Source organism: Aspergillus piperis, assembly GCF_003184755.1.
Source record: "Aspergillus piperis CBS 112811 unplaced genomic scaffold BO85scaffold_24, whole genome shotgun sequence".
Classification (NCBI taxonomy): domain Eukaryota; kingdom Fungi; phylum Ascomycota; class Eurotiomycetes; order Eurotiales; family Aspergillaceae; genus Aspergillus; species Aspergillus piperis.
The window spans coordinates 157952-169516 of record NW_020291614.1 but is presented as its reverse complement, the minus strand read 5'-3'; the positions used below and the strand labels follow the sequence as shown (position 1 = coordinate 169516).

At 47.2% G+C, this 11565-nt stretch overlaps 5 protein-coding genes and 3 non-coding genes across 8 annotated transcripts; 6 read left to right on the top strand and 2 right to left on the bottom strand.

Annotated features, from left to right (window-relative positions):
- Positions 1-252: 252 nt before the first annotated feature.
- Positions 253-2089, top strand: BO85DRAFT_523642 (FAD/NAD(P)-binding domain-containing protein). Its single transcript, XM_025665371.1, has 7 exons — positions 253-500; positions 563-607; positions 668-715; positions 784-1253; positions 1318-1735; positions 1803-1876; positions 1941-2089. Exons 1-7 carry the CDS (start codon positions 315-317, stop codon positions 2020-2022), a joined length of 1323 nt encoding a protein of 440 aa, XP_025511283.1. The 5' UTR covers positions 253-314; the 3' UTR covers positions 2023-2089.
- Positions 2090-2378: 289 nt separating this feature from the next.
- BO85DRAFT_463063 (chitin binding peritrophin-A domain-containing protein) lies at positions 2379-2645 on the bottom strand (the record flags this gene model as incomplete). The annotated part of the gene is made up of 1 exon (XM_025661896.1): positions 2379-2645. One exon carries the CDS (start codon positions 2643-2645, stop codon positions 2379-2381), a length of 267 nt encoding a protein of 88 aa, XP_025511282.1.
- Positions 2646-3124: 479 nt separating this feature from the next.
- BO85DRAFT_156397 (uncharacterized protein) lies at positions 3125-3747 on the top strand. Its single transcript, XM_025654196.1, has one exon. It carries the CDS (start codon positions 3156-3158, stop codon positions 3489-3491), a length of 336 nt encoding a protein of 111 aa, XP_025511281.1. The 5' UTR covers positions 3125-3155; the 3' UTR covers positions 3492-3747.
- A 1004-nt stretch (positions 3748-4751) lies between these two features.
- Positions 4752-5159, top strand: BO85DRAFT_492178 (Con-6 family protein; the record flags this gene model as incomplete). The annotated part of the gene is made up of 3 exons (XM_025663764.1): positions 4752-4798; positions 4855-5007; positions 5069-5159. The coding sequence occupies 3 exons, from the start codon at positions 4752-4754 to the stop codon at positions 5157-5159; spliced, it is 291 nt and encodes a 96-aa protein (XP_025511280.1).
- Positions 5160-5461: 302 nt separating this feature from the next.
- BO85DRAFT_429543 (glycerol-3-phosphate dehydrogenase family protein) lies at positions 5462-6872 on the bottom strand (the record flags this gene model as incomplete). The annotated part of the gene is made up of 3 exons (XM_025658252.1): positions 5462-5589; positions 5649-6760; positions 6820-6872. 3 exons carry the CDS (start codon positions 6870-6872, stop codon positions 5498-5500), a joined length of 1257 nt encoding a protein of 418 aa, XP_025511279.1. The 3' UTR covers positions 5462-5497.
- Positions 6873-9372: 2500 nt separating this feature from the next.
- BO85DRAFT_t257 lies at positions 9373-9458 on the top strand. The gene has a single exon. It is a non-coding gene; the product is annotated as a tRNA-Tyr (tRNA).
- Positions 9459-10761: 1303 nt separating this feature from the next.
- Positions 10762-10847, top strand: BO85DRAFT_t258. The gene has a single exon. It is a non-coding gene; the product is annotated as a tRNA-Tyr (tRNA).
- An 85-nt stretch (positions 10848-10932) lies between these two features.
- Positions 10933-11020, top strand: BO85DRAFT_t259. Its single transcript has one exon. It is a non-coding gene; the product is annotated as a tRNA-Tyr (tRNA).
- Positions 11021-11565: the final 545 nt, after the last annotated feature.

The following is an 11565-nucleotide window of genomic DNA, read 5'->3' as shown; positions in this document are numbered from 1 at the left end:
TACTGTCAGAATGAATCTCTACACATCCACCTCACAACACCCGGAATTCATACCGAAAGAACTGCCACCTGCAAGAGACGACTTTGTGTACACGGCAATGTGGACCACCGGAAATATGGGAGTGACGCCACTGCCACCCGGAACCAATCCGTGGTGGATGCCCTTTTCGGAGATACTCAAAAGGGCAGTCGGGAGATCAGATAAGGAATATGCCGAGCTCCCCTGGACGATAATCCCCCACTTTGCCTCCGGGGCTAATCCTTCTGCCGCCCTTATATACTCGTGCTTCTGCTTGCCCGGTCGCGATTTGTATCATGTTTCTACCTTCAGACAGACCTGTACCTTCGTGGATTTCATATTTATTCATCACTGCAAGCATAGCATTGATTATCTCGTCTATCGCTCCTAAAATAATCCAACATCGCTCGGAAAATTCCAACACCATGGCCGCATCTTCTTTGAAGAACGTCATCGTCGTGGGCGGTTCCTATGTCGGAAAGGTAATTATTCACGCGCAACACGGTTATTAGTATTGCAGAAACATGACTGACAACCAATGCAGGGAGTCGCACAAGAGCTTGCGCGGGTCGTTCCCAGCACACATAGAGTATGTCCCACTCTGACATCTATACGGGTTCAAAAATACCATACTAACCCACGCCCGCAGGTCCTCCTAATCGAACCCCACAGTCACTTCCACCATCTTTTCGCATTTGTATGTGACAACACCCGCCCTACTTGCCAGTGTATCATCAGAGACACAAAAGCTAATCCGCACCTCAGCCCCGATTCGCCGTCCTCTCCGGCCACGAACAAAAAGCCTTCATCCCCTACTCCCGCCTCTACTCCTCCACCCCCAATGCCACACAACATGCAGTCGTCCAGGCGCGCGTTCTCTCCGTACAGCCCCAACACGTCAACCTCGACCGTGACTGGCAAGGCCTGAAGCAGATCCCATTCGAGTACCTTGTTGTCGCAACAGGCACGCGTCTCGCGCAACCCGCAGCCATGAGCGACGACGACAAACCCTCCTCCGTCCTCTACCTCCAGAAACACCAAGCAGACGTCAAGAAAGCCAAGTCTGTAGTAATTGTTGGTGGTGGAGCTGTCGGTGTGCAGATGGCCACCGACATGAAGGAGCTGTACCCGGAGAAAGAAATCACCGTGGTGCAGTCGCGCGATCAATTGATGCCTCAATTTCACCGCGGTCTTCACGAGATCGTGAAGAAGCGCTTCGAAGAGCTCGGTATTAAGTTAGTTGCACCCCTCACCATCTCCCCCAAACCCATCGAATCATTCCCAACTAACCCACTGCAGCCTGGTCACCGGCGCCCGCATCGTCGTCCCCGAATCCGGCTTCCCCAACAACGGCACCCCCTTCACCGTCCAATTGAACAACGGCACCGAACTCTCAACTGAGTTCGTCATTCTCGCCACGGGCCAGAAACCCAACAACGACCTTATCAAATCCCTGCCTGCTTCTTCCCCCAACTCTCTCATCAACCCGGACAACGGCTTCATCCGTATCCGTCCCACCATGCAGTTCCAGGACCCGAAGTACCCGAACCTCTTTGCGCTGGGCGATATCGCTGATACTGGCTTGCGCAAGGCCGCAAGACCCGGTGGTCCCCAGGCTGCGGCTGTGGCGAAGAATATCCAGGCGATGATCGAGGGGAAAAAGCCCGAGGAGGCGTTCCCGCCATTCCCGATGGCCATTCATATTACGTTGGGATTGGTAAGTTCTCTATTTCATTACGTTGTGTCTGTGGTATGGAGGAAGTGCTAACGATCTGGATGTACAGAAATACAACATTGTGTTCCGGAATCCTAACCCCGCTGAGGGACAGAATGAGCCTGTTGTTAAGGAGTCTTGGGAGTAAGTTCCTCATATGCACAAATTGTTCTAAATTGTAAAGGAATACAAGCTAACGAATTGACAGCTCGCAAGAAGACATGGGTGTTGATCGGTGGTGGCAGCGTATGGGATTTGAGGAAAGCGGCGCCCCTCAATACCATTTGTAAAGCGGATGCATTGCAAAACTGTTGCCGCGTACGATACCATTTGATGTAGATTTGATAGACCATTTATATATGATATGATACTATTTTACCGATCATATGCATTATTGATTGAGCGAATGATGTATTTGAAATGACACATTATGCAGCAGTAATTGGATGATCATAGTACATTCAACTGATAGTACACAATAAACAGATATGATAACAACTTTATCCACCTTTTTCAAAGTATTTTATAGTCGACCCCCCAATTAGAGATACATTAGAAATTAAGATGTCCCAGTATAAGCCTGTACACCTATACTAAACACATATCGGTTAAAGAGTGACTTTGGTCGGAAAGTAGGGTTTGCCATCTAGGCGTGGAAAGGGCGAGGGTGGTGGGGGTCCTTGAAGCAAGAAGGAACGTTCTGCTCGTAGTCGCATGCGCTGATCTTAGGGTTGAAGGCAGTGCCAGCACCGCACTCCTTGTGGGCGGGCTCAGTGCCAGGGTTGCACTGGTAGAATTTGTGGCAGTTGGCGGGATCGGGCCAGACAGCGCTGCTCTCGCAAGCGTGGGCGGCGGCGCTGTTGACCAGGAGGGAGCTGATGAAGACAGCGAGAGCTTGGTAGGTGAAGCGCATTTTGGCGGGTTGTCTGGAGATCGTTTAGTTGTGGGATGGATGAAGAGGGGTGGTATGTAACTCACGGTTTCCTGTAGATAGGTTAGTATGAGAAGAAAGAGTGGATTGGTGGTCGAAGGCTGTGGTGTTCTGGTTGATGATGAGGGAAATACAGCAGGTCAGCACCTCGTATTTATACCTGAGATGGCTCCTTCGGAGTTTGCTTGTGTTTATGGTAGGAACATATACGGAATGATAAGTTTGGTGAGGAAGGGATGAGCCAGTGTGGTATCTACAGGTTCAATTGAGAAGTTCAGGATGGATCCCCACATAGGATCACCCTTTCACAGGTGGGTAGTTCAAGGGATGGACGGTCTCGGCTAAGTAGAGGGTCCAATGTTGTCACAAGATATTACCAACTGGAAGCCAAGGGAGAAGCATGCTATCGCCAAGTCCACTGTCATTCAACAACCTGAGTTTGTTGCAACGTTCTTGCTGAGGCACAGTCAAACTTTCCATAGTAGATACTGCATGTTGATGGCAAGGATCGATGGGATGCAAGCCGCTGGGTCCACTGGCGTCACCCCTTGCTCCAGACCCACAAGCATAGTCGGCTCCGGCACGAGTGAGGGTCAGGGATCTACATCCCCGGATTCTTTATCCTTGGAAGCCTGCAGCACTGGCTATTATGTTGATTTTGTTTGTATAGTGCATCGGCGCGCAAAATGTAGACGTGATTGGCGCTCTGAAGACGGAGTTGGCATACACATCGGCGTGTCTCCTGATAGCTATAAGCTGGAGATATGTGGTTATCTCAAAGTTTCCAAGGCTTCAAAGCTTTTTCCGCTGCATCAAAATCTACTTTGAGCTTTGGTGTCTCTTAACGAGCCCGTAAATTAAAGGGGATAGTAAGAATGCAGTTGGGCAAGTCAAGGTACAGGTCGAGAGACAGAATGCTCGGCTGCCTTGTTCCCGTGCCAAGATAGACACCTGGGATCATGACACAAGGAAAATTCAATCTGTCTTAACAATAAACAAACAAGATAGACTGACCCACGTCAAATTTTAATACATATAACCGACATTCTCGGTCCTGGGTAGCGGAATGAGCGAGGACCTTGAATTCTTCATACTTTGTACTTAAGCGAAGGATCCACAACGGGAAAGCACCCCCCTCGTCCGAAGCCTATCACCGCCTACCCTTCACGTGTGCGAATACTGCCGGACATATCAGTCGAGGAGATATAAGCGGTCAGTGGGACCGTGGTTGCTTTCGTCCACCATCCACGTCAACTTTACAACAAATCAAGGCCAGTAGTATGAGCCATTCGTCATCTACTCCACACTATTGAATTTCTCGTATGCAACCGTCTGTGGGTAGCGGCAGGCAATAACGCGAGTTGAGCTTATCGACCGGTCGTCAGTATGAAGTCAATTGCGGCCAGGATACGATTGGATTAGGAAGAGGAAATGCTTCTGATGACTACAAACCCAACGATAAGTGCATTATGATTAATGCTACAGTTGCCCGCATATACTCCTGCTCTGTGATCCCGTGTAGTCGGCGATACTTTGTTGATGCCACTCTGGAAGCCTGAACCCTGACGACACAATCTTATCTGGGATGAAAGGCTCTGAACTGTTTCGTAATGAACCAGCCTTGCAGGATGGGCTGTGTTATTCACTAGTGCTAGTCTCAAACCTGCACTTTTCTTAGTCTTTAGTGCGATCGCGTGGAGCAACCATCGAGAATATACCAAGGCTGGCTATCACCACCCACACAAAATCAGCCCTCCACGGTACAGAAGCTTTAACTCGTAGTCTAGCTTTATATTCGACGAATCACGTAGAATGGAACCGATTGGAGAAAGCCCAGACCTACACATATTACCTAACCGGGCGTCATCCCGGCCAGTATGAAGTCAGATTGACTTTAATTCCTCGCCAAGAGACAAAGATGAAAGAATGACGAGTGAGGCTATCAAATCAGACAATTAGTATATAAGTAATGGTCTGAAGCAGATCTGTTCAGGTTGTGATAAATAATTTTCAAGAACATACTAAATCTCAGTGGCGCTGTAATATTATATTGTATAATATATATTTCCGCCTCATTACTACTACATAATGTCCTCCACCGAAGACAGACTCAACGCTCTGCGTGGCTATAAAGCGTGAGTGCTCTTTCCAACCCTTACAAGCTAGATTCAATTAACCAAATTGCAAACAGTACCCTAAATAATCCTAATACCTCCGACGAGGCGAAGCAGAATGCTCAGGCCATGATCGAGCAACTCGGCGGAGATCAGCCCCGGGAGGAACTCTACAACCTCCGCGGCGACGCTACCAAGGACCCTAACCGCGTGGCTGGTGGCTTAAAGGCGTGAGTTTGGTGCATTTCCTGATATTTATTTGGCATAGAATACTGATCATCTCTTCTATAGAGCTCAAAGCAACCCTGGAGTCTCGCAACAGGGAAAGAAGGCAGCGGGCCAGAAACTGGGACAGCTTTCGGGTGAAGCTCCTGAGGAGTAAAATTGTATTTTTTGATGGCCATTTCTAAGTCAAGACTTGAGTGAAGATGATGTACTGTAAAAATCTGATTAAATACGGGCGCTTGGTCTTTACAACTATGTGTGCTAAAGATAGTCTACCAAGTAGGGATGTAGAATGTCACATCATGTCATGGCAGGTCACGATGGACCTTCACTGGCACCTGATGTGATCTGGTCTTATTCACCCCAGAGCAGCAATATTGCGAGTCACAAAGATACTGTCAGTGGGAATAGACCTTATTCATCTATCAACTAGCATTCATTGTTCTATCAACGTGTCATGTCTCCTTATTTAAGTCCCAGAACCACTAGACAGGATCACGCACCCTCAGGCGCTCTTCTCTTCTTCTTCTTCTTCCCATCTAGCAGTGTTGGGAGGTCATCAACAGTAGACTTTCCTTCGAGGATATCTGCCAAAAAGAAAGTTAGTGGGAGTTTGCGAGGAAGTATAAATCGAAAGCATTCTTACCATGAACAGCAACAAACAACGGAAACTCCTGCAGCTGGTCGTGCTTGGACAGGAAGTCATGAACAGCGTAAGCCGTCGAAGTCCCCTGCAATTTCTGGCCGTTGAGCTCCTTCTGTTCGATTTCATTGACGCTGACCCCCTGCTCGACTGCATGACAGGCTGACCGGAAGTTCCGTCCACCGCTACACGAGGAAATCACGTCCGCTAGACCCGCGCTCTCCTCAGTAAAGGTCCTCTCATCCACAGACTTGGGAAACCACGTCCGACCAAACTTAATCATCTCCAGGATGCCGACACGCATAATTGCTGCCTTGGCATTTTCTCCCCAGCCCTTTCCTGCAACAAACCCCGATGCTAAAGCTACAATGTTTTTCAGTGCACCCCCTAGAGCCACCCCGGCAACGTCGCGAACGTGATTAACATGGAAATATGGGCGGGCAAACAGAGTCTCCCACAGCTCGGCATCGACTGCAGGGAGATCCTTTGGTACCGGGTGTAGCTTGACATGCGTGGGTTTGGTTTTATGTTGCCGTTGCTCATCAATCTTGATCAAGTTATCCTTCGGCGACCCATTACGCTCATCCGCATCCATCGGAGGGGTGTCGTAACCGATGGTCGTCTCACAAAACTTCTCCGCGGCCACCTCTGGAGCAATGTTGGCACCGGACAAGGCACCGCAGTAGATACCGAGTCGCTCCATGATAAGTTCGGAGTGGAGAGTCACAGTTCCGTCTGACACATCGACGCCCTTGATGCAAGAGATACCTCTTGCATAGGGGAGATGGTACCCCACAACACCGTCGAGGGTCTTGCCGATAAACTGATGGGGGAGGTTGAAGATAAGTAAAGTAGCATTCTTGACGGCCGACTTGAGGTCTGGGTCGGCTACGACATTATCAGGGAGGGCGATATCCGGCAGGTACTTGACGTTCTCGTGGACCTCATTGATGACCTCGGTCAATTTGCGCTTCTGGCCGCCCAGTCTCTTGTGGTGTCTGGAGGATTCCGGAACTTCGATTTCCTCCTCAAACACCCACATACGCACCTTCGACTCGAAAAGCTCGGGATGTTCCTTGGTATTTTCTGCGACAATCTTGGAGATGGTGGATCCCCTAATTTACAACGGTGTGAGCCGTATGCGCGACGGCAGCAAGGAAAAGATGGTGCATACCAGTTACCGGAACCGACCACGGCCACCGTGTGCTTCCGTGTGTGCTCAGGCATCTTCCAGAATTAATTAAGAAAATAAAGGTTACATGAGCATGAATGGACCTTGGAAACTGCCGATGTTCTATTTGATTATGCTTTATATATAGCTGACGAGAACAGGTTCTGACAGCCCGAGACTCTGATGTGAGAAGGACGTCATCGCCCTGTTCACAGCGAGCCCATGCCCTGCTTCTTCCTCCCTACTCTTTTTTCCCCAATCAAAAATCATGGGCTTGTCAGTTCAAATCAATCAATAAGGGCACTGCAAGGTCCTCTGTGACTCCCTTCTTTTGCAGTCACTGGCCTTGATTGCTTTACACACCCATGATTTGCCACGGATACCTCCGACCGTACCGAAACCAACGGCCTTGAGGTTATTCCGGTTCCTGTTGTGCTCGGACGATGAATGACCATGGATCATGCACAAATAATATCATCAAAAGATATATAAAGAAAGGGATCGAAAAAAAAGGAGATAAAGAAAAATGAAGAAAGAATTTCAAATCCAGTCTAAGGTTTCCAGGCTTTCTGGATCATTCCTGCAAAATGTGCTATGCAGCTGCGATGGCATTGTAACCGGATTTGATGCGGCCAAACGACAAGTTTAACCCAAAAGGACCGATCATTAGCGGCTGTCAGGAATCGATCGCAAGCAACGACTGCATCACAGACCATATTGAATCGTGCGTCTGACTCATTTTTACCCTTCATCGCCGACACATTTGAACTTGGCACCGGGACAAACCTTTGACCTGATTGGGCTGAGAACGAGACCATTGAGGAAGAGCGTCTATGTTACTTTATCCTGAAACATTTACACGGTAATTGGCTCGGTATATATAAGAGGACGCGCATGAGGACGATGATATATCTGAGAAAAACCATCCACTCGTTGTTAGAGTGTTCTATTGGTTTCTCAACAAATTGCGCGTTCACCTGTCAGATCATGACAGACATAGCAGCGTCACTTCCCGGGTTAAGGCGGGTGTCAAGAGGCATCATCAACATGATGGGTACTTCAAGATACTGTTAGAGAGCCAACGAGAAGTGATACGAAGCTGAATTACTCGTGGCAACTATGTATACCTGATACGCTTCGGGGCACACCACATTCGGAACATTTTGGAATACTAGACAAGTGAAGCAGTCTGACTTCAACCAACTTATTGAGGCTCCACTTATTCTTGAAGATCTTGACCCTGTGGGTCCACCATATCTACTCCGCCATTTAGTTCGGGGTGTTGGTGAGATTCAGTAATCAGTACAGGTTACTTCAAATATACTGCTGGGTAGAGCTCAAGAAATTACTTGAATCAGGAGAGTCAATACGCATGTGAATCAGATAAGGGAATCTGGGAAAGTCAAGTCAATTTAGAAAGGTATCTTATTACCTCCCTCTCTTTCGCCTTTTTGCCTTTCTAGGCTTCGTGTTGTACTATATAAGATTACTTTTGATAAAGCCTACGCTTTGGCGATGTTCCCTGAAGAACTCAGAACACCCTGGCTTATATCGGCAAACTCTCTGAAGTGTGTCAAACCCTCAGAGGATGTGGCTTTATATGGACCAATTCAGCAAGCTTTCTGAGGGTATCACGAACCATAATGATCCTTGGTTTCGACGTACCCATGCAAGTCTTCATTACCATGTCCAGTGTTTCATGAGGGTATCAAGATATATTCGTCTCTTTGGTCAAGCTGAAGTCGGGTACAAACAATACAGATACTTGCTTGCTCAATATCCAGGAAATGTGGATGGCGTGTATTTTTCAGACACTTACCGCCAAGAACATGGATGTACACGTTCTTTTGGGTGCGTGTGGAAGGTGGTCCACTCGCCATTTGAACGTTGTACCCCCGATTTGGCAAGGGTTAACCGGAAGTGACTCAGCACCTGCCGAGGCATGCGGTGGAAGGGAGGCATTCTATGAGTTGCTTCTGTTACCAAATCCTGAGATCTGCAAGTGGGTAAAAGCTGTAAGGGATTCATTCAATGATCTTCGAAAGTGACCTGATCCCGTTCTTCGGGTCTGTGTTACCCCAATATGGTACACGCCTACTCTTGCAGAGTGGTGGTCTTCCTTCTCTTGTTGATTGGTTAGCAAGGTTATCATCAGCTGGAATATTCTGTTCGTTTCAGTATTTGGGGATGAACACTAGCTCTAGAGCTCGCTTCATGGGATCCTAATAGTAGCAATACCTGAATACAACAGACAGTATTGTTCCACTTCATCCCCGCGCTCAAGTATTAGATATATATTATTCAGATGATTGCACGAACCTAGTACTAGTAGGGAGCACTCCTTTGACTGGATGCACAAGTCGACGGGTATATGCTCATAATAAGCACATTAGTGCTACTATGGTACTAATTATCTCACAGTTTGCCCTCTGGACACAGCATCCCCCCCTCCATAGCTCTGTGGCTGTAACTGGGAGGTGCGGCTAGTCACTGTTGAGTTGCTGTAGCTACAATTTGGAATATGTAGCCAAAGATTCGACTGCTTTGTCATCGCAACCCCCGATGGTCTAGTTGGTTCATGGCGTCTGACTGTAATGGTAATTGTAATCAGAAAGTCACCAGTTCGATTCTGGTTCGGGGGATACATTTTTTTCTACTGAGCTGTCTGCCAAGCTCAGTGCATCCATAACCACAGGATATAGGTCAGGCATCAACATGCCCCTGATGGTAGTTACTTGCTCGGTGTACACAGGTTACACAACTGTCGGGATCCCGGGCAGTGTATTTCCGGATCTAACCCGCTTGGCTATCCGGTGGGAAAACTAGATCCAGAACGCCCAACTCTTATAAGCCTATATTCACCAGTGACAGATATTGTGAGGTTGGATCATCACAATGATTTTTTTCCAAGGTCGAGTGACCGGTACAAATCGCACGTGACTGCCAGGACTGGTAACCGCGTAGGATAAAGTCAGCCGACCGATCCTGAAATGTATATGTTATATTATATATTAAAATATTTATCTCCATGACAGTTCTAGATAAAATAGGGATCATGAGGTTACAACATAAGACAAATATAATAGATTGGTGGTCATGTCTACACAAGCGGGATTCTCGGGGTCCGCAGGTAGCTGCGGGTAATGATGGTCTTTTTAGCCTCGCATACACAATTTCCCTAGGTTATTCTATGCTAATTGACCCGCAGCTAACAGTTGGATGAAGATCTCGCGGTTTGAGTGACTCCCTGTTGATCAAGTGATATCATGACCTCGGGTGCTCAACAAGTCATGATATCATTATATTAACGAATGGGTTAGCCTCAGGGCCATACTGCTTAATAATATATATAAGCAAGTAACTAACTTAACGTAATATGAGTCTGAGCTCAGCTGGCAAGTGTGACTAGTAAGTGGCAGTTTTCTTGGCTTCAGGCTGAAGTCACAGGGGGAGAGACACAGTATAATAAATTAGTAGTAATAATTACCTGCTGTCGTGTATACATGTCTATTATAAGCAGGATTCTAGGGGTCCGCAGGTAGCTGCGGGTAGATTGTCTTCTGGGCCTTGCGTGCACAACTCCCCCTGGGTTGTTCCGACTATGACCAAAAGCCTTTCGATATATAATGAGACTTAGATAATATATATTTTTCATTCACAAATATTAGTATACTTTCTATACAAGTGTTAAATATAATCATTAACTCTCTGGTAGTAATCTAGCTGAAATGCTGAGTCGACTATAAGTTGAATACCCAAGATGGTAAGTCTATATTGGTCAATGCCCAAGACCACGTTCAGCGATCTACTGTCAGCGGACGTAAATGTGCTGTCTATCCGGTCTGCAACCACACCTGCTCGATTCTGACTCGGAGGATATAAAAACCTTGGATTTTGCTTTGACAGCCAACTCTACAGAGTATATGAGAACCAGCACCATCCAGACCCCCGATGGTCTAGTTGGTTCATGGCGTCTGACTGTAATAGTAATTGTGATCAGAAAGTCACCAGTTCGATTCTGGTTCGGGGGACGAATTTTTTTCACTGGCTTGCCAGTCCACCAGCTCTATCATTTACCATGGATAAACAAGAAAAACAATACATCAATTCAACAAGCCCCCGATGGTCTAGTTGGTTCATGGCGTTCGGCTGTAATGGTATCATTGTTACCGAAAAGTCACCAGTTCGATTCTGGTTCGGGGGATGCATCAGTTTTTGCTAGACGTGTACGCAACCATGACTGAAAAAACTGCATCTCCCAAGGTGATGCAAAGGCGAAGACCCTGTTGATAGGTCACAAGCCACTGTCAAGCCGTGGTTCAGCATGTGTCATGGTCCAATCCCGAATCGTCCGGCTATCTATCTGCTACCTATAGTATTCAGTCAAAGACTAGAATCTTGGGTCAACAAAAGTTTGGCTTGCAGCGAATACTAAGACATGGGGGAGTTTTCGGGATCCTGACAGCATGTGTCTCAGATCGAACCGGGATTTTTCACTGACGCTGGGGTGGCATGAAAATACCCGCATGACGGCCCATACAAAGTTGGGACTGCTTAAGTACTGTTCTTAATCCACTGCTCGTTAAGGACGGGCCTCCATTCGGGTTTAGTGGCTATACCTAAGACCTTATTCCAACTGACTCCCTGTAATCCGAAGCTTCTAAGATCTGCTGTTTCAAGCTCCTGCTATTTGCCTCGTGGTTTGGTTTGTTTTTTTTTTTTTTTTTTTTTTTTTTTTTTTTTTTTTTT

Coding starts and splice junctions, on each gene's coding strand:
- BO85DRAFT_523642 (XM_025665371.1), top strand. CDS start 315: ATGTTTCTACCTTCAGACAGACCTGTACCTTCGTGGATTTCATATTTA. Junction 501..562: donor GCGGTTCCTATGTCGGAAAG/GTAATTATTCAC, acceptor CAACCAATGCAG/GGAGTCGCACAAGAGCTTGC. Junction 1,877..1,940: donor GTTGTTAAGGAGTCTTGGGA/GTAAGTTCCTCA, acceptor ACGAATTGACAG/CTCGCAAGAAGACATGGGTG.
- BO85DRAFT_156397 (XM_025654196.1), top strand. CDS start 3,156: ATGTTGATGGCAAGGATCGATGGGATGCAAGCCGCTGGGTCCACTGGC.